General features: G+C 62.6%; 4 protein-coding genes across 8 annotated transcripts; 2 read left to right on the top strand and 2 right to left on the bottom strand.

Annotated features, from left to right (window-relative positions):
• The first annotated feature begins 400 nt into the window (after positions 1-400).
• Positions 401-6123, top strand: SEC14L2 (SEC14 like lipid binding 2). Of its 2 annotated transcripts, none has more exons than XM_064674571.1 (12): positions 401-520; positions 2152-2227; positions 2322-2365; positions 2551-2610; positions 2829-2897; positions 4067-4162; positions 4340-4400; positions 4475-4558; positions 4699-4805; positions 4882-5021; positions 5111-5280; positions 5759-6123. In XM_064674571.1, exons 1-12 carry the CDS (start codon positions 467-469, stop codon positions 5908-5910), a joined length of 1113 nt encoding a protein of 370 aa, XP_064530641.1. In that variant the 5' UTR covers positions 401-466; the 3' UTR covers positions 5911-6123. The 2 variants fall into 2 exon arrangements, with proteins under 2 accessions (XP_064530641.1, XP_064530640.1); XM_064674570.1 differs by having other exon boundaries at positions 2709-2897.
• Positions 6124-6625: 502 nt separating this feature from the next.
• Positions 6626-9243, top strand: MTFP1 (mitochondrial fission process 1). Its single transcript, XM_064674581.1, has 4 exons — positions 6626-6739; positions 8259-8386; positions 8457-8680; positions 9033-9243. Exons 1-4 carry the CDS (start codon positions 6688-6690, stop codon positions 9106-9108), a joined length of 480 nt encoding a protein of 159 aa, XP_064530651.1. The 5' UTR covers positions 6626-6687; the 3' UTR covers positions 9109-9243.
• Positions 9244-9648: 405 nt separating this feature from the next.
• Positions 9649-11532, bottom strand: LOC135423904 (uncharacterized). The gene is made up of 6 exons (XM_064674580.1): positions 11215-11532; positions 10961-11075; positions 10577-10656; positions 10208-10302; positions 10030-10110; positions 9649-9928 (listed from the first exon to the last, which is right to left on the bottom strand). The coding sequence occupies exons 1-6, from the start codon at positions 11463-11465 to the stop codon at positions 9672-9674; spliced, it is 879 nt and encodes a 292-aa protein (XP_064530650.1). The 5' UTR covers positions 11466-11532; the 3' UTR covers positions 9649-9671.
• A 2571-nt stretch (positions 11533-14103) lies between these two features.
• GAL3ST1 (galactose-3-O-sulfotransferase 1) lies at positions 14104-24170 on the bottom strand. 4 transcript variants are annotated; one of them, XM_064674563.1, is made up of 5 exons: positions 22662-22811; positions 22105-22327; positions 20804-21038; positions 17629-17762; positions 14104-16305 (listed from the first exon to the last, which is right to left on the bottom strand). In XM_064674563.1, the coding sequence occupies exons 3-5, from the start codon at positions 20846-20848 to the stop codon at positions 15156-15158; spliced, it is 1329 nt and encodes a 442-aa protein (XP_064530633.1). In that variant the 5' UTR covers positions 20849-21038; positions 22105-22327; positions 22662-22811; the 3' UTR covers positions 14104-15155. The 4 variants fall into 4 exon arrangements, with proteins under 4 accessions (XP_064530633.1, XP_064530637.1, XP_064530634.1 ...); XM_064674567.1 differs by lacking the exons at positions 20804-21038; positions 22662-22811 and adding an exon at positions 24156-24170; XM_064674564.1 differs by lacking the exon at positions 20804-21038.
• Positions 24171-25061: the final 891 nt, after the last annotated feature.

Below are 25061 nucleotides of genomic sequence, written 5' to 3'. Positions count from 1 at the left end.
TACCCCCTAAGCCTTTCCATGACCCCATATCCCCTAGACCCCTCCATTTCCCACATCCTCCCCACGCCCCCACACCGCTCCATGTCTCCCATAGCCCCCATATCTCCCTGTGCCCCAAACCCCCTGTAGCCCCTCTACCCTCTATACCCACCATATCCCCCATACCCCTCTGCGTCCCCCCATGTCCCTCATATCCCTTACAGCCCCCACATTCCCCCACACTCCCCTACAGCCTCAAGTCCCCCCGTGTCCCCATATCCCCTATGCCCCCCAAGCCCATCACCCCCGTCACTCCCCTCCCGTGGCGGCGGCGGGCGCTGACCGTGCGGGCGGGGGTCGGGCAGGGTCCAAGGCCGCGGGGGTGTGCGGGGGGGCCGGGCCGGGCCGGGCGGGCGGGGGCGGTCCCGGGGCGGTGCTCGGAGGCTCCGCGGCCGCCGGGGCCGGGCAGAGCCGCCCGCAGCGCACCATGAGCGGCCGCGTCGGGGACCTGAGCCCGCGGCAGGCGGAGGTGCTGGCCCAGGTGAGCCGGGGCGGGGGGGCCAGGGGGCTGCGGGGGGACCGCGATGAGTCGCCCCGATGGGCTCCCACATCCGCCACCCGCCGCGGGCACCGGCATCACCCCCGCCCCGCACCCCAAACCTACCGGCATCACCCCCGCTCCCGGCCCCGCGGGGCTCCGCTCGCCCTAACCGCAGCCCAAACCCACCGGCATCACCCCCACTCCCGGTCCTGGGGGGCTCCGCACCCCAATCCCACCGGCATCACTCCCACTCCCGGCCCCGGGGGACTTCCGCTCCTCCAGCTCCTCCATCCCGGATCCCAAACCCACAGGCATCATCACTGCGCCGGACCCGGGGAGCTCCTATCGCCCCCAGACCCCAAACCCGGCCCAGGAGGGCTCTCACTGCCTCCACTCCCCATCCCAGACCCCAAACCCCCGGGCTGAGCCCCACCATGGTGCTGCCCACCAGGGACTCCCGGGTGGGTCCTGAGGATCCCGCTGGCTTGGACCATCCCGCTGGTGACCCCCCAGCCTCCTCCCATCCTTCCCACGGGACTGGGGAACCTCCTGCCTCACCACAGCGCCCCTGGGACTGGGGTTTCCTGTCACCTCCGTCCCACCCTGGACCCCAAACCCACGGGCTGAGCCCCTCGTGGTGCTGCCCAGTGGGGACACCTGGGTGACCCCCTGGACTGGGCACTGCCGAGCCCCATTTCCCTCTCCCACCCTTCCCGTGGGACTGAGGAACCTCCCACCCTGATGCAGAGTTCGGGGGACCAGGAACTAGTGACTGTCACCCACCTCTGCCAGCCCCTCATGGGGTGCCAACTTTTATTGGGGTTCACTGTACCCCAACCACAAAGGCATCCCTGAGCCTTTATCTTATCGCTGCCTTTCGGACCCAGCCAAACTCCACGGGCGGGCGATGACCCCGCTGGGTGCCAGGATGGGGGGCAGGGGCGGGCGTGGGGCACAGAGCCCAAACTGTGCCCAGTGCCAGCCATGCCCCAGCAGGAGAGGGAGGCGAGTGGCCAAACCCGTCTGTCCGCCAGCAGGGTGAAGGAGCTAATCCCGGGTTTAATTACCCCTAAATTCAGCAGGAGATAAGCTAATCAGGCTCATTAAGGGAAGGGCCTCGGCTGGTACAGAGATTTGGGCCGCAGCCTGGCCTGGGTGAGCGGGGCCACATGGGAAAGGGATCCCAGATCCCCCAACCCCCCCAGTCCTGCACCCCAACACCCTCCTGCCTGCACCAGGGGCTGTGACCCACTGGGGGGTCGCTGGAGCAGGGGGATGCACAGTGACTGGCTCCATCCCAAAGGATGTCACTGGAGGGGACCGGTTAGCCTGGCTCCCGTGGGGTGGTGACAGCCCACACACACACACTTGTGCAAGGGCTTGGGACACCCAGTGCCTGGGGACACGCGGTGCTGGTGGCCAGCCTGGGGACAGTCCCCTGCCAGGAGGTGACCGGTGATCCCGGCTGCATGTGGCACCAGGGACAGGGCACGGCGTGACCCTTCCCTGGGAACGTCCCAGTCTTGGCTGAGGGGTTTTTGGGGTGACAAGGAGGGGACAAACCTCCAGCCTTGGGCTTTCTGGGGAGGGATCAGGGACCCCTTCACCAACTGTCCCTCTTGTCCCCGCAGTTCCGGGAGAAGCTGCAGGACGTGCTGCCCTCCCTGCCCGCTCAGGACGACTATTTCCTTCTGAAATGGCTCCGAGGTAACCCCAAAGTGTGGGGCATCCCGGGGGGGGGCTGGGAGACTCCCGGGGGTCCTGCGGGGGGCTGATCTCTGAGCTCTCTGCTCTCTTGCAGCGCGCTGCTTCGACCTGCCCAAGGCAGAGGCGATGCTCCGCAAGGTGAGAGGGGCACCCCGCTTTTGGGGTGTCCTCGGGCTGTCCCCTGGCATGGGACATACCTGGCATGGGAGAGTGCACCCCAGGCCATCAGCCCAGCCCCTCTCTCCCAAGGGTGACGTGCCCATGGGGTGCACCCCGTCCCATGGGGTCCCCAACCTCACCCCAGCTCACTCTGCCCCCCCCAGCACCTCGAGGTCCGCAAGCGCATGGACGCCGACAACATCATCGCCTGGGAGGCACCTGAGGTGGGTGTCCCTGGCCCCCGGGGCGTGGCCCTGGAGGGGACTGTCCCCCTGAGCCCCCCCAGGGGTGTGCAGTGCCCTGAGCCCCTGTGCTCCCGCAGGTGATCCGCAAGTACATGTCCGGGGGGATGTGCGGCTACGACCGCGAGGGCAGCCCGGTGTGCTACGAGATCATCGGGCCGCTGGACGCCAAGGGGCTGCTCTTCTCTGCCTCCAAGCAGGACCTGCTCAAGAACAAGTTCCGGGACTGCGAGGTGCTGCGGCACGAGTGCGAGCAGCAGACCCAAAAGGTGGGCACCTGCCTGTGCCCTGCTGGCCACAGAGGCCCTGTGCCCACCAGCCCCATGGGACCACGGCCCTGCCAGCCCCACTAGTCCACATCTGGTTCGTCCCTCCCAGCCAGCATCCTCCCCAGCACTACAGGTCCATGTCCTATCCCCCATAAGTCCACCTCTGGTCCATCCCTACCACCCAATAACCTCCCAGCCCCACTTGTCCATCCCTGGTCCATCCCCATCAGCCCATGTCCTGTCCATTTCCACCACCCAATGTTCTCCCCAGCCCCATACATCCATCTCTGGTCCATCCCTACCAGCCAATGTCCTCATCCTCCAGCTCTATTAGCCCATGTCCAGTCCATATCCATCAGTCCACATCCCTGCCAGCCCCACGAGTCTGCGTTCTGTCCATCTCCCCCATCCAATGTCCTCCCTAGCCCTATAGGTCCTATAGATCCAGGATCCCCTGTCCATCCCCCTCAGTCCATGTTCCTGCCGCCTTACAAGTCCACATCTGGGCCTTCTCCATCACCCAATGTCCTCTCCAGACCGATATGTCCATCTCTGGTCCATCCCCACCATCCAATGTCCTTGACAGCCCTATATATCCTGTATGTCCATGTCCTGTCCATCCCCCTCAGCCTGTGTCCCTGCCAGCCCATGTCCTGTCCATCTCCACCACCCAATGTCCTCTGCAGCTCTACAAGTCCACCTCCTGTCCAACCCTACCAGCCATTATCCTCCACAGCCCTATAGGTCCTCTGGGTCCATGTCCATCCCCAAAACCCAGTGTCCTCATGCATCTGTCTCTGGTCCATACCTACCAGCCAACGTCCTCACTCACCAGCCCTATAGGTCATTCCATCCCCCTCGGCCCCACAAGTCCATGTCCTGTCCACTCCACCATGGGCCATGTCCCTGCCAACCTCATATGTCCATCTCTGGTCCATCCCCACAACTCAATGTCCTTCCCAGCCCCATATATCCATGTCCTATCTATCCTCACAAGCTCCTGACCCCCAGCCCATGTCCCTGTCCCAGCTGGGACCCCCAGGTCCCGTGATGCCCCTTGTCCACACACCAACACTTGGGAGGAGGCTGTGGCTGGAGGGGACCAGCCTGTCAGGGACCACCCCATCCCTGAACCCCCTTGCCTAATTCTCCCCATCCTCCTGCCCCAGCTGGGCAAGAAGGTGGAGATGGTGATGATGATCTACGACTGCGAGGGCCTGGGCCTGAAGCACCTCTGGAAACCAGCTGTGGAGGCGTACGGGGAGGTGAGGGGCTCCTGCCCATCCCACTGCCCTGGGGGACCACAGGGATCCAGGCTGAGCCCTGGCCCTGGGGATGATGCAGGAGCAGGTCCCTGTGGTGCCCTGCAGCCCCCAGCATTTTGGGGTGGGGGTCCTGGTGGCTGCATGGGATGGGTGACCTGAGCTCCCCCCATCCTGCAGCTCCTGTCCATGTTCGAGGAGAACTTCCCGGAGTCCCTCAAGCGCCTGTTTATTGTGAAGGGTGAGTTCAGCCCTGGGGCCCTGCTCCCCCTGTCCGGGTGCTGACACCCCTCTAACACCCTTCACCGCCCCCAGCCCCCAAGATCTTCCCCGTGGCCTACAACCTGGTCAAGCACTTCCTGAGCGAGGACACGCGCAAGAAGGTCGTGGTGCTGGGATGTGAGTCCTGACCCCCCTCGGAGCATCCAAAACAGGGGTGACACTCTGCTGTCATCTCACCCAGGGGCTACCCCAACCCCGGGGGGCTCCCCAGCTGGGCTGGGGCTCACAGCCCCCCCAAACCCACTGTCACCCCCCAGCCAACTGGAAGGAGGTCCTGCAGAAGTACATCGACCCTGACCAGATCCCAGTGGAGTACGGGGGCACCATGACGGACCCCGACGGGGACCCCAAATGCTCCAGCAAGGTAGGAGAGGCTCCTGCTGGATTACTTAGGGGTGCCAGGTGGTTCCCCCATGCCCACATCCTCCATCCCCTCCCAGATCAACTACGGGGGGGACGTGCCGCAGAGCTACTACGTGCGGGACCAGCTGGCGCAGCAGTACGAGCACTCGGTGGTGGTCAACCGGGGGTCGTCCCACCAGGTGGAGTACGAGATCCTCTTCCCCGGCTGCGTGCTCAGGTGAGCAGGGCTCCGTGCCGCGGGGCGGGGAGGGGGAGACACCCAGGCGGTGCCCCCAGCCCACCGCAGGCCCCCCGTGCCCGGCGCAGGTGGCAGTTCCGCTCGGAGGGCGCCGACGTGGGTTTCGGGGTGTACATGAAGACCAAGATCGGGGAGCGGCAGCGGGCGGGCGACATGACCGAGGTGCTCCCCAACCAGCGCTACAACGCCCACATGGTGCCTGAGGACGGCTCCCTCACCTGCTCCACGCCCGGCATCTGTGAGTGACCCCGGCCCCGGGGTGCTCCCCGTGCCCCTGACCCTCGGCGGTTCTTCCCCTGTGTCCCTGACTCCCGGGGGGCTGCGGGGGACCCCCGGGGTGTTCCCTCCATGTCCCTGATCCCCCAGGGTGCTCCCTCCGTGTTCCTGACCCTCGGAGGTGCTGGGGGGAACCACCGAGGTGCTCCCCATGTCCCTGGCCCTTGAGGGTGCTCCCCCCCATATCCTTGCCCCCCAGGGTGCCCCTCCCATATCCCTGACCCCCGAGGAGTGCTTCCCCCGTGTCCCTGATCCTCAGGGGGTGCGTCCCTTGTGTCCTTGACCCTGGGGTGCTGGGGGGGACCCCTGGGGTGCTCCCCCTGCTTCCCTGACCCCCGGTGTGCTCTCCCCCTGTCTCTGACCCCGGGGTGCTCCCCCGTGTCCCTGACCCCGGGCTGCTCCCCCGTGTCCCTGACCCCCCCGTCCCGTCCCTCCCCCAGACGTGCTGCGGTTCGACAACACGTACAGCTTCCTCCACTCCAAGAAGGTGAGCTACACCGTGGAGGTGCTGCTGCCCGACACCGCCTCGGCACAGCAGATCCAGCAGCTGGGGGACCGGCTGGGCGAGGTGTCCCTGAACCACAGCCCATAGACCCCCCCGCCGGGCCCCCAGGATGGCCGGGAGCTCCCCCGGAGGAGGACGGAGCCGGGGCTGAGCCCCGGAGCTGACGGACTGAGGCGAGGGCTGAGCGCGGCCGGAGGGGGCCGAGCGCCCGCAGCCCCCCCCATCTCTGTGCCTTACGTGGGTCCTGCGCCCACCCACTGCTGCTGCTGCCTGGGGTGGGGAGTAAAGGGACGGACTGAGCGGGGTCTGCTCCGGTTTGTGGCCCTCGGGCCCAGAACTGCCCCCCAGCGCCAGATCTGCCACTCCAGTCTCACAACTGCCCCCCAGCCCCAGATCTGCCCCTGCTGCCCACCTGCCCCAAAACTTCCTCAAAGCCCCATAACCGACCTCCAACCCCACAACTGCCCCTGCTGCCCCACCCCGGTCCCATAACTAACCCCCCAGCCTGAGAACTGCCCCCTAAACCCATAACTGCCCCTGCTGCCCCCCAGGCCCAGAATTGCCACCCCAGTCCCAGATCTTCCCCCGCTGCACCCCAATAACTGCTCCAACCCTACAACTGCCCCCAACCCCATAACTTCCCCTGCTGCCCCCAACCCCATAAGTGCTGCCCCCACCCCAGAACTGCCCCTCCTGCCCCCCACCACGTGACCGCCGGTCACGTGCGCGGCCAGGCCCCGCCCCCACCGCCATCTCGCGGCCCAACGGGGCGGGGCCCTTGATGACGTTGAGGGGCGGGGTCCGGTGACGTCCCGGGGCGGGGCCGCGGAGGGGGCGGGGCATGCGGCGGGAGCGGCCGGGGCCATGGGGGCGGCGGAGCAGGACGTGTACCGGGACACGTGGGTCCGATACATGGGTGAGCTCCGGGACACCGGGCACCGACAGGCACGGGGGGACACCGGGCACCGACAGGCACGGGGGGACACCGGGCACCGACAGGCACGGGGGACCGGCACCAGCAACTGCGGGAACTCCGGGAACAGGCACTGACATGGAGCACTGACACCGGGAACCGGGCACTGACATTGAGTATGACACCGGGAGCCGGGCACTGACACCGGGAGCCGGGCACTGACATTGAGTATGACACCGGGAGCCGGGCATTGACATTGAGTATGACATCGGGAGCCGGGCACTGACACTGAGCAATGACATCGGGAACTGGGTACCGGCACCGGGCACTGACACCGGGAACTGTGGGCTGAGATTGGGTACCAGCACCAGGAGCTGCAGGAATGCCGAGAACTGAGCACTGGCTCTGGGCACTGGCACTGGGTACTAGCACTGGGAACCAGGGCACTGATACCCGGTACCAGCAGTGGGAAACAGGCACTGACACAGGAAACAGGGCATGATACCCAGCACCAGCACTGGGCACAACAGCGGGAACCAGTACCGGGTACTGCCATTGGGTACAGGGTACTGTCACAGGGCACCAGCAGCAGGCACTGACACCAAGAACTGACACGGGGTACTGAGCAATGGCACAGGGCACTGACACTGGGAACTGGGCCATGACATCGGGTGCCAGCACCCGGGGCAGGGGGCACTGACAGTGGGTGTGGGGTCCTGGCACTGGACACTGGCACCGGCTGCTGTCACAGGGCAACGGGAACTGCGCGATGTCACTGGGTACTGACATCTGGTGTTGGGCACTGACAGCAGGAACCAGGCACTGATGTTGGTTGCTGGGCACAACAGGGCACCAACAGACATGCAGCACAGGTACCAGGCACTGTGTTGGGTTCCAGCACCAGCCACCACACCAGAAACTGGGCACTGACACAGGACACTGACCCAGGGTACTGGGTATCAGCACTACACCCCAGCACTGAGCACTGCCACTGCACACTGGGTACCAGCACTGCAGAGCAGCACCACAACCTGACACCAGCACCAGATACCCATCATTGTCACTCGTGCTGGGCACCAGCACCTGTACTGGGCACCGGGACCATCCACAGACACTGGGGACCAGAACCCAGTTACTATCACCGGGCACTGGTCATAGACACTGATACCAGCACTGGGCACCAGTCACACACATCAGTACTGCCACTGGGCACCAGTCACAGACACCAATACTGGCACTGGGCACTGATGCCAGCACTGGACACCAGTCACAGGCACTGGACACCAGTCACAGGCACCAGTACTGGCACTGGGCTCTGGGCCCTGTCACTGGTCACCCCCAGCCCAGCTGTCTGGTGGTAGTAGGGTCCAAGGAGACCCATCTGCTCCAAATCCCTCCATGCAGGATCCACCTCTGCTTACAGTGACATAGGGACACCGAGGGAGGACAGAGGGATGCTTTGGAGCAGTGACATGGGCATACAGCCTGTCCCTGTCCGTGCTGACCCCCCCGTGCCCCCCAGGTTACGCCAACGAGGTGGGCGAGTCGTTCCGCGCGCTGGTGCCGGTGCCGGTGGTGTGGGCCAGCTACGGTGTGGCCACTGCCTACGTGACCGCCGACGCCATCGACAAGGGCCGGAGAGCTGCCACCGTGAGTGCCACCCATCCCCACCCACCCCCACCCACCCCCCTGACCCCCACTGACCCCCGTGTCCCCCCAGGCCCACGCGCAGGACCCCACGCGGGTGGGGGTGGCCGTGGTGGACACCTTCGTGTGGCAGGGCCTGGCCTCGGTGGCCATCCCCGGCTTCACCATCAACCGGCTCTGCGCCGCCTCGCTGGCCCTGCTGGGGACCCTGACCCGCTGGCCCCTGCCCCTGCGCCGCTGGGCCACCACCGCCCTGGGGCTGGCGGCCATCCCCCTCATCATCACCCCCATCGACAGGTATCGGGGACACCCGTGGGCGGGGGGGCAGGCGGGTGCCACCACCCCATCCCTGCATCCGAGGGATGGAACGTGACTTGTCTCAGTGTGGGCTTGGGGCTGGGAGCATGGGGGCCTGGGGGGGTGTCTCCACCCCAGAGGGGCTTTGCTGGAGTCCAGCAAGGACACGTCCCTGTCAGGATGGGGATTACCCAGAGCTGAGCTGGGATTAGCACACTGAAGCTGTGCTAAGCCTTGTTTTGGTGGGGCTGGTGTCTTGGGGTCATTAGGGACAGCCCCACCCATCCCCCATCACATCCAGTACCACAGGGACCTCCCTGAGACCCCCCCACTGTCCCCTCTCCTGCCGCAGGACTGTGGATTTCCTGATGGATTCCAGCCTCCGCAAGCTTTACGGGACACCAGGAGAGCCCCCGACACCCCACTGAGCCCCTCCAGCCCTGCACATGCTGGGGAAACCGAGGCACTGCTGTGACCCACCTACTGTGACCCCTCGCTCCAGTGATGACCCCGGAGCGGCTGCTCTGCCCCACACTGGTCCTAATAAACCATTTCAAACGTGAGCCCTGCTGGGTGATGCTCAGGTGCCACCACAGCTGGGCCGGAGCCGTGTGCCCTCCTGGGGGGACACATGGGTCTGGCTGGGACCCAACCCATCTTGGGGATCTCCACCCTGGGACAGGGGGTCTTCACCTGCCCAGAGCAGCCCTGCCATGTAGCCCCTCCATCTCCCCACAGCCTCATGGGACATCCTGCAGACTGTCACCCTAAGGAGCTGCCACCATGTCCATGGTATCCAGGGACCCAAAATCCCCCCAGCTTCAGCACCACAGCCTGGGACTGTGCCACCACACCTGGAAGTCACATCTCCAGGTACCCGGAGGAACCTGGAGCAGATATGGCTTGTCAGTGTAGTGGCACGTCCCCATCCCATGGTGGCATCCACACACTACCACCAGGAGAAGCTGTAGAGAAAACAAAGCCACGTTTATTATGGAGAAAGGGGGTCTGGTCCCACCTTGCCCCGTTTCCCTGTCTCCCTGAGGACCAGGGCCCCCACCACGCTCTGCAGCTCGGCCTGGAAGGGGGACCTCTGCCTCGGTGGCCGCTGTCCCCGCCGGCGCGTACCCAGGCGCCAGGTGGTCAGGGCCAGCCCCAGCAGCCCCCCCACTGCGGCAACCACCACCACGGCACTGCCCACCAGGGCCAGCCCGGCCAGCAGGAACCTCTTCATGGTGTGGCACGGCCCTGGGGACAGCAGAAAACACACCAGTGGGAGGGTCACTGGTTGGTCCAGCACTTGGGGAGGGAGGTTTGGGGACATGGGAGAGGGTTGGGGTGTCCCTCACCTTCGTACCACGGCACCTTCTCCTTCTGCACCAGCACTGGTCCAACTGTCTCCCGGCGGAGTGTCCCCTCACCTGGGAATGCTGTGGGAGGACATGGCAAATACAGCCCATCCCAGGCCCACGAGCTCCTCCCAAGACCCCAGAACAACGTGGAGTCACGGTGTCCCACCCCCGCTACCTGGCAGGTGTCCTGGGAGGGTGTCACCGCGGGGACAGCTGGTGTCACAGCAGTGGCACTGGGCACTCCGGGAAGGGTCCTCTGCGTTGTGCCAGCTGGGGGAGAGGACAGAGCTGGGGTCCCCATACTCCAGCACAAGACCCACATGGTGCCACCCCAGAGAAGGTGTCCTCCAGGTGACTCCAAACACCTCCCTAATTCATCTGCACCGTGAGGGTGCTCGGACCTGTGGTGATGCCACCAGCTGCCATCAGAGAAGAGGTGGCATCCAGCCTGCAGTGGGGTGACCTGGTTCCCCCCTAGGTGGGTCCCCGTGACCAGTGGGTTCTGCTCCCAACACACCCACGAGTGCTCCAGCACCCAGCGTACCTGTCCGTGGTGTGGCTGTAGAAGCAGGACCTGATGGCGTGTCCTTGTCCCCACGCTGTCAGCAAGCAGTGCACATAGACCTGCCGGGACACCCCCCTGCTGTGTCCTTCCTTGGAGACCCTGCTCTCCTCCCCTCCAATCCTGGGGGGCTGAGACCATGCCAGCAGGGAGCTGGATGCCTCAGGAGGGGCAGTGCTTTGGGACCCCCAGGTCATCCCCCTCCATGGGACCTCCATCCCACCATGTCCTTCCTTGGGGACTTCACTCTCTTCCCACCCAACCTTCCTCCAAGACCACCCCAGCAGAGACAGTGCTTTAGGACCCCCAGGTCATCCCCCTCCATGGGACCTCCACCCCACCACCAGGGCATCTCCCTGACCTCACCTCCTCCTCCTCAGTCTCACCCTCCAGCGTGGGGGCCAGGATGGAGAGCTGGAGGGCAGACTCCCCTCTCCAGTGCTGGACAGACACACTTCCCAGCTTCTCCCCGTGCAGGCATCTGTGGCAGGGGAGTGACACAGGGACATTTCCTGGCTGTCTTCAGGCCCTGGACAACTCCCTCCCATCAGGAGGCCCTGCAGGACCACAGGGTGCCTGTAGAAGAAGGGGTCCCCACTTCCCACCCCACCAGCACTGACCCCTGGCTGTTCACCACCATGAAGACCCTCCTGGAGCATCCTGGCTGCTCCACGATGGTCCCATAGCACTGGTCCACATGGATCTTCATGGAGAAGCTGGGACTGAAGTGGACACTGGCTTCCAGATGGATGGCAGAGCTGGGGCTGAGCACCAGTGGCTGCCCCGTGGCACTGGGGTCCCCTGAGGGGAGTGTGGGTTCAGTGTGACACCCCCAAGCCTGTCCCACCAGAGACAGGGACACCAGGCACATCCCAAATCACCACCCACCAGTGTCTTGGCCTCCATCCCTGCAGCTCCCTCATTTCAAAGCCCACCCCATCCCTTGGCTCTGTCCCCCCAGCCTGGCTCTCCTGCTCTCCAGAGCTGCAGCACCTTCCTGGACCCCCCCATGGAGCTGAGAGGGACCATGTCAGGCCCATCAGGGTCAGAGCTGACCCCCAAAATCCCATTGTTGTATCAGACCCAGGATTAGGAACATCTTAAAGCCCTGCCATCCAAAGCTCTACACCCTCCACAAGATGGGGGGAGCTCCTGCAGGGACAGCCACCTTCTCCTGGTGGTCCTAGTGCTGAGGCCAGCCAGGAGAACCCACTGGGTGCTGCTGAGTGAACCCAGGGGTCTTGGCTGGACCCATCCCATGGTCTACCCCCAAAGGTTGTCCCCCAAGACCCCCAAAGCACTCACCATCCAGGAGCCTCAGGGTGAAGTTCATGATGGGCTCCTCAGAGCTGGGGCGAGCAGGAACCTCCCATGTCCCCGTGTTTGAGGACACCACCAGAGCTGTCACCATGTGACTGGGGGGCTCTGAGGTAGCTGGAGCCACAGTGGTCCCTGCAGCAAAGGGAGGGCTAAGCCAGCAGCAGCATGTCCCAGACACAGCAGGGACACCCAGGTCCTCAGGTGTCCCCAGGACTCATGGGGGGCAGGTGACAGCAGCACAAAGGTGGGCAGAGCACCCAGGAGCCCATCAGGGGCTCCTCCATCCCGAGGCAGGATGGACCACTCCCAGCGCTTGACCAGGGCTGGGGACAGACCAGGAGCTGCTCATGGGGTGGGGAGACCACTGCCAGCAGCCACAGACCCCACTGGAGCCTCTGCTACCCTTCCCAAGCCTCCCAGACCTGCTGGGACCTGAGGGAGCTCCCAGCAGGCCCCTTGCCCCAGCCACACATCCCCAAAGCTTGGGGTCATTTCAGGAAGGCTCCTCTCCACCAAGACAACCTGCACCAGCAGGTCCAGGTGACCAGCACAGGGCAAAGCCAAGGGCACCCACCACCCACCTTCCCAGCACAACCAGTGGGGGGACTGAGGGCGTTCCCAGCCCCACTCACCTGCCACCCCCAGCACAGCCCCACACAGCAGCACCAACCAGCACAGCTCCATCCCCAGTGAGCAGCAACCCCCACCACACCACCTGGGAGTCTTTAAGGACCAGGGCTGGGTGCCAATGGGCCCCAGCTGGCACTGATGGGTTTGGGGGCTTTGTTGACCCTCTCTGCAGTCAGCAGCAGCCCTACACCTGGGGCTGTTCCTACCCCTCACACCTTCCGAGTCCCACCAGAGGGGTCTGTGCCCACTGCCCAGTTCCTGTTCTGTCCCACAGTCCCACTCTCACCACTCAGACTGATCCTGCAGGTGGTCCTGAGCATGGCCCCATATCCACCAGTTAGTCCTGGTCCCACATCCACCAGTCAGTCCCGTTCCCATGTGTAGTGCAGGTTCCACCATGTAGTTGTGGTCCTGGTCCTCAGCAAGGTTCAGATCCCACCATGTTGTCCCATCCCCAGTTAGTCCTGGTCCTGCGCATGGTGCTGGTCCCACCACGTAGTTTTAGTCCTGGACATAGTGCTGGTTCAACCAGTTTGCCCTGGTCCCAGTTCACCACATGGTCTGGTCTTATCACTCAGCCTTGGTTCCATGGATGTTCCTGGTCCCATCTCCATGGTCCTACATGAGGTCCTAGTGTCACCACAGTTTTGATCCCATTGTCATGATCCCATGGATAATCCCAGTCCCACCACAGAATCCCAGTCCCCAGTGCCCCATCCTTGTCCCATCATGATCCTGCTCTCAACTCTGCAGGACAGGGAGCCCATCTGGGAGCAGCAGTTTGGACCCAACCAGGACAGACACATGTCCCTGTGTCCTGCCTGTCTCAGGTGTCCCCAACACCCCACCCCACCACAGCTCCTCTGTGTGGGCTGAGCTGGTGGCCTGGGTGCAGAGGGACAGGGAGCGTGTCCATGATGTCCATGGGGACATCACCCCGGGTGGGCTCTGCAGCCAACCTGCCTGGGACAGGGATTTTCCATCCCACATCTGCAGAGGCAACCAGTGGCCAAGGTGGGATTTGGTCCCTGGTGCCAGCAGGAGACCTCAGCATATCATGGGAGACACCTGTGGACCTCTGGGAGGTGTCCTCGGTGCCGTCCCGGTGTCTGTGGGCAGTGTCACACACAGGTGAGTTGGTGGCAGCAGTGGTAGCTGATGCCCCTCCATGGCCACCCCTGAAACAGGGTGCACACACCAGCAGCAGAGCTGGAACACAGTGGCTGGAGTGACCTGTGAAGCCAGCAGACCTTTCTGGTGCCACCTGCACACCACGGGAATGTCCCCAGCACCCGGCAGGGTCAGACCCAGGTGCCCCCCTTGCTCTGGGGGTCTTATGCCTCAGCACTGCCCAGGAGACACAGGTCTCCCCACCCCCAGGGCTGATGGGAGCTGGGATCGACCCCTCAGGAGGAGCAGGGACTGGCAGAGCATCCTGCTGTGGCCACACGCTGTGGCCTCACACTGGGGCATCCCCACCCCATCCATCCCATCCTGGAGAAGGAGGTGGCTGGAGACCAGCTGGCCAATCCCTACATTAAAAACTGCCAAATACACAATTATCTTACAAAAGTAGAATTGTTTTTTTATTCCTGGTCTTTACAGAAGGAGCCAAACACGGGTGGAAAGCCAGGGGGGTCCCTTCTCTGCAGGGGAGGCTCAGCCACCGGTGCCACCTCCGTGCCCAGCCAAGGCCACTCTCAGCAGGATACAGTGTCACCGGGGTCATCCAGCCCAGCTGGGACACAGGAGGTCTGTCCCCAAGGCAGGGTGGGGACACACCCTGGCCTTGGTGTCCCCACCATGCCCGGGATGGCATCACAGGGACAGTGCCCAGCACACCCCGCTCCCTATCTCCTCCCCACACCAGTTCTCACCAGACCCCATCAGCCTTCTGGGATGTCCCCTGTGGGAACCAGGGCCACGGGGCCCTCTAACTGGGATGATGGGGGTCGGGGAGGGGGTGCCCTTTGCCCACAGGGACCTGTTGATAAATGCCGGGGCTTTTGGGATGGGTTTTCCAGTCTCCAAAGGGCTCTGGGTGGCTCTGGGTCATAGCCTGCCATGGCGTGATGGCTGTGGGTGGGCTGAGAATGTGCTGCACTCATCACACCCATGGGCAGCAGGCTCCAACACTCCAGCACCCCAAAACCAGGACTCAAAGGGGTAATTTGAGGAGCCCCTGGAGGGTGGGGTTCCCTGCGGGCAGTTCTACCCACCCTGGGCAAGGGGGACCCTCTGCCACTGCTGTCCTAGCACATCCCTGCTCACACTGGGCTGCCCCCAGCAAGGTGGGGATGGATGGATGTCCTGCTCCCGCTGTGACAGGGCCACGTCCTTCACAAATACCTCCTCCAGTCTTTCCGTGGGGAAGGAAGAAGGATCCTGCAGGAAAACACTGTCCCTGAACCCTCAATCCTTGACCCTGTGGGTGGAGGCAGAGTCTCCAGTCTCCAGCCCAAGCTGGGGCTCTGCAGAAAGGTGGTGGAGGGTCCCACCGAAAGTTCCTGGGCGCTGAACCCTCCAGCCAGTTCCAAACCATAAGAACCACGAGTAAGAAAAACAAAAGCACCTGGTTCTTCCCTGGGGGGAGCACGGCACCCACCAGCCCCTACCACTTGAGGAAGTCCCGCACGTAACTCCATAGCTTGGTGATCCAGAGGTTGGCCCCCAGGTCAGTCAGGTACTGGATTTCGGGCGTCAGCATCTTGCGGCACAGCTTCTGGTGCTTCTTGTTGATCTTCTTCTTCAAGTTGTACCCCAGGATGGTCTTCTCCCCCAGGGGCTGCCAGGGCTGCATGGAGGACTCTTGGATGGCGCTGGCGTCCACGGCGTGCCCCCCATCGATGCAGATGCTCGTCATCTTCTCGTTCTCCCTCTGCAGCTCGGCCACGTCCTTGGCCATCCTCTCCCTCCCGTAGGCCTCCACCTTGCGCCAGAAGGTGGCATTGAAGTAGCGGTAGAGCTTGGCGTCGATGAGGTTCCAGGCGGTCGCCTGCTCGTACAGCTCGGGGGTCAGCCGGGACACGGTGGAGCCCTTGCGGGCGTTGAGCTTGAAGTAGAGGACATCCTCCAGCTGCCAGCACAGCAGGTCCTTCAGCAGCACCAGCGACTCGTCGAAGTACTCGAGTAACATGACGAGGTGGAAGCGGCGGTCGATCTCGCGGATGTGCTCCTCCACCAGCGGGCTGCCCGCGTCCATGGTGTTGTCGTAGCCCAAGTCAAAGAAGAGGAGGTTTTGGAGGTAGTGAGCGTTGAACCCGTTGGGGTCGTAGTAGTGCCGGGGGTCCCGCAGGAACTCGGCCAGCTTATCCTCCCCCGTTATCTTCCAGGTGAGGGGGATGACGGGCCCGAAGTAGTGGAAGGAGGACTCGAAGAGGTGGGCGGGGTCCCGCAGCACCGTCACGAAGGTGGCGTCGGGCGGCAGCAGCTCACGCACCTCCTCGTAGTGGAAGCGCATGTGGTTGCAGATGATGTTGAAGCAGCGGCCGGGCTGGTAGTGCTGCACTTGGCTGCGCTCGAAGAACGACGGGTAGTAGAAGTCGTTGCGGCCGTTGGGGAAGGCGAATTTCAAGTGATGCTTCTCCCCGAAGCGGAAGAGGATGTTGAGGATGGTGCTGCTGGCGGTCTTGTGGGTCTTCATGAACATGACGTTGAGCTTGGGCCGGCAGCTCCTTCCTGAGGGGCTCCCTGTGCCGTTGGACACCGCTGGAGCCCTGGCAGGGGACAGGCGGGAGGAGCAAGAGGAGGGGACAGGGATCCTGGGGGGAGAAGAGACAGGACTGTGGTGAGGTGAGGGCGGCTCGGCCAGTGCGGCCCCACCGCTGTGAAGGGTCTGGCATATTCTGTCCTGGAGGAGCTGGGTCTGGGAATGGGTGCTGGACCTGGGAATGGGTGCTGGACCTGGGGAGGGGTGCTGGACCTGGGAACAGGTGCTGGAGATGGATATGGGTGCTGGACCTGGGGAGGGGTGCTGGACCTGGGAACAGCTGCTGGAGAGGGGTGCTCACCCCTACACCCGAGGCTCCCCATTGGAGGCAAGCCCAGCTTCGGGCAGAGCCCCTTCACCCCCAGCCATGTGCCCAGTGGGATCAGGGCACCCACGTGACAGGAAAGGGGGGAAAAGGGGAGGAAAGAAGGAGAGAGAGAAGAAGGGGGGGGAAAAGGCAGGGAAAGAAATGCCTGATATCAGATGCACCTCTGAACCACCAAACCACTCTCATTCACCCCTGGACAACTCGAGCCACTGAGGATGTGTTGTTGTGGTCAGCTCTCACCAGCACCAGAGCACCCTGAGCAGGGTGTCCACACCCCTCTCCACAGGCACGGCCATGGTGGTCCTGGTGCCAAGAAGTGCATCAAGGGGAGCTTTCCATGGCTGTAATTCCATGGAGAGGAGCTGATAACATTCTTATGGCATCTGAGAGCTCTCAAGGCCTTATGGGATCCATGGAGGAGGTCTGGGAACTCTCAAGGAAGAGGTCTGGGAGCTCTCAAGCCCTTGTAGGAATCATGAACCCCTTGTGGGATCCATGGAGGACCCAGCCCCCAGCAAAGAGGGAAACAATTCCAGATCCTGGCCCCACAGATGAGTTCACAGGCCCTCGGGGAGCTTGGGAAGCCATGAGGGGTGTTATCTGAGCTGCCCAGGACAGGGAACAGAGACCACAGTCTCGAGTGACTTTGGACGCCCTTAATGAACTCCTCAAGATGATCTTGATAACGATCCCATGTGACAGCACGACAGCACCGGTCGGCGGCGGGTTTATGAGGCACGTGGATCTTGTTTATAACCTTGAGATAAATTTGATGACAGGAGTCACACCCCTTTTCTTCCCCCTTCCATCTCCTCTTCCCTCTTCCCTTCTCTTTTCACGCAGGAGCAGTGAGTGCCCCCGGGATGAGCATCCCCAGCCCCCCGCAGAGTTGGGATCCACCTCCCCCCCAGCCCTTGGGACAGGGCGCAGCCTCCAGAGGGAAGGGGACATCTTGGTGTGAAGCCACCAGAGCCTGGAAAACCCCAGGACTGTGTCCAGCTGGGGATTCCGGAGCTGTGGGGGGACACGCGGGAACCCCGGACTCACTCAGTCACGCTGACTTGCAGCGGGGGGCCGGCGTAGGAGTAGAGCAGCAACATGAAGCTGGTCAGGAGGGTCCCCAGGACCAGCCCCTTGCACATGGACCTCCAGGGCTTCCCATGGCACAGCATCCTGGTCACCTGCAGCCAGAAAGGAACGATGTTGGGGACCGGGAAGAGTGTGAAGAGGCACGTGTGCGTCTTGTGGGCACAACAGCTCCCGGAAAAGCATCTCACTGGTGCCAGGTGTGTCCCAGCCACTGGCACAGCAGATCCATGGCCCAGGCCCAGCAGCTCTGCCTGCCTAGCTGACCTTTGCCCGCCCTAGGAAAACCCTGAGTAACTCCCAGGCCCGATGCTGGAGCAGTGGGAGAGGCCGCAGGGCTGGGACTGGGGGAAGGGGGAGCTGGGCCGTGGTAGCCCAGGGGCAGAGTGGGGATCCTCGGCCAGGACACCACCAGCACTGGCAGGAGCTTCCCAAGGGCACTGGGATCCATTCTCCCAGGAAAATATCCAGGATGGAGCAGGAGCTGCACCAGCTTGGGATGTTTTGGGTGCTGCCATACCCACCCAGAGCAGCTGTGTGGTCTCTCCAGCCTCTCTGGCACCAACAGGGGCCCCTCTGGCCATGGCACCACACCTGGGCTGGCCCTGGGCGGGCTGGGGACACGGAGCTGGGGACAGAGGGGTGTGGGGCAGGATGGTACCCCCAAACACACACACACACACACACACACACACACACAGAGCAGGCACGTGCACACACCTGCACAGACATCCACCCACGTGTGTGCATGGACACACAGGGACACACATGTGTGCATACACAGGGACATAGACACACCCCTGAGCATGTTCAGGTGTGTGCATGGACACACACCAGAACACACACACACACACCTGTGCATGTTCATGTGTGTGCATGGACACACAGGGGGACACACACCAGAACACACACACACACCTGTGCATGTTCAGCTGTGTGCATGGACATACAGGGGGACACACATCAGAACACACACACACACCTGAGCACGTTCACACGTGTGTGCACACAGGGGCACACGCCTGTGCATGTTCATGCATGTGCAGGCACACACATACACACACAGACGCACTCACAAATCCCTCCCAAGGGCACAGACATGCTCACACATGCACACACAGGGGCACGGACACACACCTGTGCATGTTTACATCTGTGTGCACACACAGGGCACACTCATGCACACACACCTGTGCATGTTCATGTATGTGCAGGCACACACAGGCACACATGGGATACACACCTGTGCATGTTTGTGTGTGTGCATGGACACATAGGCACACATGGGACACACACCTGTGCGTGTTCACGTGTGTGTGCATGGACACACAGGCACACATGGGACACACACCTGTGCACGTTCGTGTGTGTGCATGGACACACAGGCACACATGGGACACACACATGTGCATGTTCATGTGTGTGTGCATGGACACACAGGCACACATGGGACACACACCTGTGCATGTTCATGTGTGTGTGCATGGACACACAGGCACACATGGGACACACACCTGTGCATGTTCATGTGTGTGCATGTACATACAGGCACACATGGGACACACACCTGTGCACAGTCATGTGTGTGTGCAGGCACACACAGGGGTACATATCTGTGCATGTTTGTGCGTGTACATGGCACACAGAGATACACACACATGCACACGGTGCACTCATGAATCCCCTCCAAGGGCACAGCCATGCTCACACGTGCACACATAGGGGCACACACACATCTGCACAGGTTCATGCGTGTGCAGGCACACACAGATGCACACACATGCACACGGTGCACTCATGAATCCCCTCCAAGGGCACAGACAAGGTCACACATATACACACAGGGGCACACACGGGGCACACATCTGGGCATGTTCATGTGTGTGCAGGCACACGCAGGCACATGCATGGCCAAACGGCCACAGGACACATCTCTGCATGTTCATACATGTGCATGCACACACAAGGGCACACACCTTTGCACGTTCATGCATCCAGATACGCACACAGACATACACACATGAACCCATGAATGCCCCCAAGGACACAGACACACACACACATGTGCACACTGCTGCACACACAGGGGCACACATACGCCACAACCCTCATGCGTGCTCATGTGTGCACGAGGACACGCACACCCCAATGCGTGTTCATACACACACATGTGCACACACACACCAGTGCATGTTCATACACACCCCAATGGATGTTCATACACACCCCAGTGTATGTTCATACACACACACATGTGCACACACACACCAGTGCATGTTCATACACACACCAGTGCATGTTCATACACACACACACATCAGTGCCTGTTCATACACACCGCAGTGCATGTTCATACACACACACACACACACACACAGCCCCCACCACAGCCCCCCCCACCACCACCCCCCCGCCCCGCTCCCTCCGCCGCAGGCGGGACGCGGAGGGTCACGGTCAGCTGTGACACCGCATTGCAGCAGGGCCGTCCCTGCGGTAGGACACGGGGACACGCCACCCGTGACCGCGGCCCTCGCTGTGGGGGGCTGCGGGCTGAGCCCCCCGCCCGGGAGAGCCCCGAGCTGGGGGCAGAGCCCCCCCGGCCCCGCACCCCCAGTTAGCGGCGGGAGCGGCATCTCCGGACCGAGCTCCGGCTGTTCCGCTGCTCCCGCGGCTCCGCATCGCTCCCGAATCCATCAGCCGAGGCTGCCGCGCTCCCGCCGAATAACACCCCCGAAATGACTCACCGACCCCCCTCCCCGCCACACATCACCCCCTCAGCACCTCAAACCTCCAGCGGATAATCCGGCGGGATGAAAACCCGCTGGGAAGAGCCGCGGATCGCACCCCGATACATTCCACCCCCCGAGCCCCCCGCGGCGAAGCCCCCCGGCCCCCCCAGCGTTACCCGCAGCCCGGCGATCCCGGGGTGCCGCTGCTCCCGCCGCTCCCCTGCCCGGCCCCCCCGGGTCGGATCTCCTCGTGCTGCCGAGATTTCCAGCTCAATGAATAATGAATGGAAAACGCAACCGGAGCCCCGGGCTGCGGCCGGGCACTGGGCACAGCGCCGCGGAAGGGGGGGGGGAGCCGGGAGGAGGGCACCGGGGCACCCCAAAAGCTCATCCAAGCCTCCCCCCACCTTGCCCTGCAGCAGGGACCACTGGATCAGGCACGGATGGTGCATCCAGCTTCTTCCCGCGTGGTTTTCCAGGGAATTTGTGGTGTCACTGCTAGGGGAGCAGATGGCTCTGGCCGTACCCCAAGATCACTGCGTGGGTATCAGTGCCAAAGGGCTCCAAGTGCCTGGGAGCAGCTGGAGTTTGGTTTTACACCGTGGCTGTGATCCCACCGCGTGGCACCACCTGGAAAAGCCACTGGAGAGAGCCGGGGAGGACACCCAGTTTTGTGGGTACTGCCGGATGGGAGCAGAGCTGCACCCCAAGGATCACCAGTGCTGGCACTGATCCCATGGAAGCAAGTGAGACTGAACCATGAACCCTTGATGGGTCCCAATGGATCCCAATCAGTCCAGATGGGGTCCAATGGATCCTGACAGATCCCAATGGGACCCCACCAGCCCCCCAGGCCCACACAGCACCCCATCCCAGAGCTCTGGAATGCCAGGGGGATGCCTCCCTCCACCCTTCCTGGCTCCCAGGGGTGGTTCTGGCAAACACTTTTCAGCCCAACCTCTCTGTTTACTTTGCATTCAATGAGCAGCTTAATTATTAATAAGCTGCTGAGGGAATAACTCTTTGAGGGGAACATGGTGCACCAGCCGTGTTCCTGGGGCTCCCACAGGCGCCGGGTGGCCACGGCGCCAGTGGCTGAAATTCCCAGCCAGAGGACACGGCTGCACTGACCATTTCCTCACCAGTGACCCCTGGGACAGGCCGGGCCTCACAGCTCTGCATCCCCATCTCAATGTCCCAGCAACTTCCCAGCTCCCCTGGGGCAAACTAGAGCTTGCTTTTGGGTTTTCCCTATTGGATCCACTCTTTTTAGGGCCAAACCCCTATATCTGCCATACATAAGGCGTATCCACCTGCTGTTTGCTCCTCCTGATCCCATAAATCCATGTATGCTCTGGTTTTGGCAGGCCCCATTCCACACAGGCACAGTGCTTCCTACCCCTCTGTTCCCCTTGCACACTCTTATGGGTGCAAACATCCAGCCCCACATCCCCAGGCTCCCTGCCCCATAGAGCTGCTTCCCAAGCATCCCAAGCCCCCCCCCCCGCATCCCAAAACCTCCAAATATCCCAATACCCTGTCAAGCATCCCACTGCTCCCCAGCCATCCTGCTGTCCCCCAAGCATCCCTCTGCCCCCTAAGCAACCCACAACCCCCCAAGCATCCTGCTGTCCCCTCCACCATCCTGTCACCCTTCAAGCACCCCACAAGCTCCCAAGCATCCCGCTGTGCCCTCAGTATCCGTCACCTTTTCCTCTGCCTGCGCCGCTGGCGCTGGGCTGTCCCTGTCCTGTCCTGGGCTGGCCGGGGTGCCGGGGGAGCGGGCGGCACGGGGCGGGGGTGCCGATGCTGCTCCGACATGGAATAAGCTCTTCCAGGGCAGCTCCCGGCAAACGCTGGCTTTTCCAAAGCCTCCCCACTCCACCGCGGTGCTTATGGCATCGCCTGGATCCCGGCCTTGGCTCGCCGGCCTGGGAAGGGGGAGAGGGAAGGGAGAGGGAGCGGCTGGCGAAGGGACGCGGGGCTGCGGCCGGGCACTGCCCGGCTCCCCGGGGCCGGCTCTGGGTGCCCGCGGCCACCCCGAGCCGCCCGGCTCCCCACCCACTGCCAGGGCACAGAGGAGCCATTCAGCCCGCGCCGGGAACAACGGGGACGTTTGTCTCCATCTGCGCCCGCGGCCTCAACGGGGTCATTGTCCCCACGGGCCCCGCGCCGGCCCCTCGGCTCCGCGCCACCGCCGGCCCCCAGCCCGGCTTGGCCCCACGCGATGGGTGACGACAGCCGTCCCTGGGCGGCGGCACCCACCTGCTGCCACCGGCCTCCTCCTCGTCCCTCGGGACAGCTCACGGGCTGCCTGTCATCTCCTGCAGCCGGAGCTCACACAGCCTCCTGCTCCCCGGGGCGCCCCGGCCACGTCCCGTCGGCTCCTCTTCATCCTCCCGCAGCCCTCCCTCCCTCCCGCTGTATCTCCATGGTTTTATGGCCTTGATGGCAGCAATATTCCCGTGTCCCTGAGCTCAGCCCAGAAACTGCAGAGCCACCGCGGTGTCACCGGCCTTTCCACCTTCCCCTGGTCACACTGGCTGAGTGGGTGCCCAGGGGCTGGGGGGTGTCTGGGGGGGTGAGCAGGTGCCCCAGCTGCAACAGGAGGACTCAGCCCCATCCCTGCTCCACCACCCCACACGTGCATGGGTGGAAAAAGGGCCTTTGTGCTCCTGGATCTGGCCTTTGCTCTTCCTGCTGCCCTCAGATTCAAGTCTCTGTCACCAAAGGGGGTGATGGCCTTGGGTCCCCAAATGAGGGGTGACCACACTGGCATCCAGCACCCCAGGGCACCCCTCGGCCATGTCCAGGACCCACCATCCCTGTCAGAGGACTTTGGAGTTCAGAGCTCGTCCCTACAGGATTTGGGGAGGTCACCCTGCAGTGACTTGGCAGCTCTTGCCCCATCCCTGGCAACTGCCCCATCCTGCCCAGCATTGGCGGGACCAGTTCCCACCCAGGGACAACCTGCACAATCCCCCAGGAACGGGAAAATCCAGAATAGCTTCATCATCGTCATCATATCATCATCACCATCATCATCATCATCGTCACCATCATCATCACCGCCATCATTGCAAGAGAAGGGATGAAGACAAGCGAGCTCAATCAGTGCTGAGATGTGCCCACCCACCCCAAGGTTGGTGCCAGGATGGGATCAGGATTCACCCTGGAACCAGTTGTGAGGGGGCAAGGAGTGGTCCCACCCCATCTCTGCAGGGCACATCTCTTAATTCCAGGTTTACTCCTCTTTTCTGAGGTGGGTTGCGAAGAGATTCCATGTTTCCCCCATTTTGGGGGATGCGTTTCCAGGTTTCCCCCTTTTTTTTGGGATCGGTTATGAAGGATTTCCAGTTTCTCCTCTTTTCTGGAGATGGGTCATGAAAGGCTTCCAGGTTTCTCCCTTTTTTGGAGATTGGTTGTGAAGGGTTCCCAGATCCTCCCTTTTTGGGGGGACAGGCTGTGAAGGGCTTCCAGATTTCCCCTGTTTTAGGGGGATAGGTGGGAAGGGTTTCCAGCCAGAAGCGAATAGCAGTGGATGGGATGTGGCAGCCCAACAATGGGATCCTGGTGGCCTCAGGACAGAGGTGACCAAGCCAAGAAACCACAGCACCCCATCTCCCACATCCGCAGAGTGTAACCCTCTCCCACATCCCATGGGGTGTAACCATCCCCATGAGGGCTCCACCACCACATCCCCCATCCCTGTTCCCCGTCCCTCCAACCCGGGTTTCGGGGTACAAAGCAGGTACTCACACTGACAGCTGTGACCGCCGGAGCTGTGGATCCCGAGGGATGGGGTGAGGATGGGCAGCGTCACGCCCTGGCCGAGCCCTGGCAGACACTGCTGGTGGAGTGTGGTGTCAGTGCCTTTATCACCAGAGAGGCCTGTCACGATTGCAGTGGCCCAACTGGTTTGTGGCCACCCAGCCAGGGCCAGTGCCAGCCCTGTCCAGTGCCCTTGGGCCTGGAGCTGGTGTTTGGAGTGAGGACCCGGACCGAGGGCCTGGAAGGGGTGTTTGGAAGCAAAGGCCCGGAGCCGGTGTTGGGAGTGAGGGCCTGGAATGGGTGTTTGGGATCAAGGGCCTGGAGCCGGTGTTGGGAGTGAAGGCCTGGAATGGATGTTTGGGAGTGAGGGCCTGGAATGGGTGTTTGGGATCAAGGGCCTGGAGCAGGTGTTGGGAGTGAGGGCCTGGAATGGGTGTTTGGGATCAAGGGCCTGGAGCAGGTGTTGGGAGTGAGGGCCTGGAATGGGTGTTTGGGATCAAGGGCCTGGAGCAGGTGTTGGGAGTGAGGGCCTGGAATGGGTGTTTGGGAGTGAGGGCCTGGAATGGGTGTTTGGGAGTGAGGGCCTGGAATGGGTGTTTGGGAGTGAGGGCCTGGAATGGAGTCTGGGATTGGGTGTCCAGGGGCTCCTGGGATTGGGGGCCCCGTTCCGGGTCTCTGGCCCTGAGAGGGAGCCCTGGGCCTGGGGGCACCGCAGCGTTCAATCCTTCTTGGGGAGAGTGGAAGGGGGAAAAAAGAAAAAAGGGGAAAATCCTTCCAACTCCCTGAAGTGAAAAAAAAAAAAAAAAGGAAAAAAAGAAGGGGAAATAGAAAAAAAAAAAAAAAAAAGGGAAAAAAAGAGGGAGGAGGATATGGGGGGAAAAAGGGGAAAAAATA

This window comes from Pseudopipra pipra, chromosome 18 (genome assembly GCF_036250125.1).
Source record: "Pseudopipra pipra isolate bDixPip1 chromosome 18, bDixPip1.hap1, whole genome shotgun sequence".
In the NCBI taxonomy this organism is placed as follows: domain Eukaryota; kingdom Metazoa; phylum Chordata; class Aves; order Passeriformes; family Pipridae; genus Pseudopipra; species Pseudopipra pipra.
Note: the sequence above shows the minus strand (reverse complement) of the source record. Positions and strands in the feature narration are given on the sequence as shown.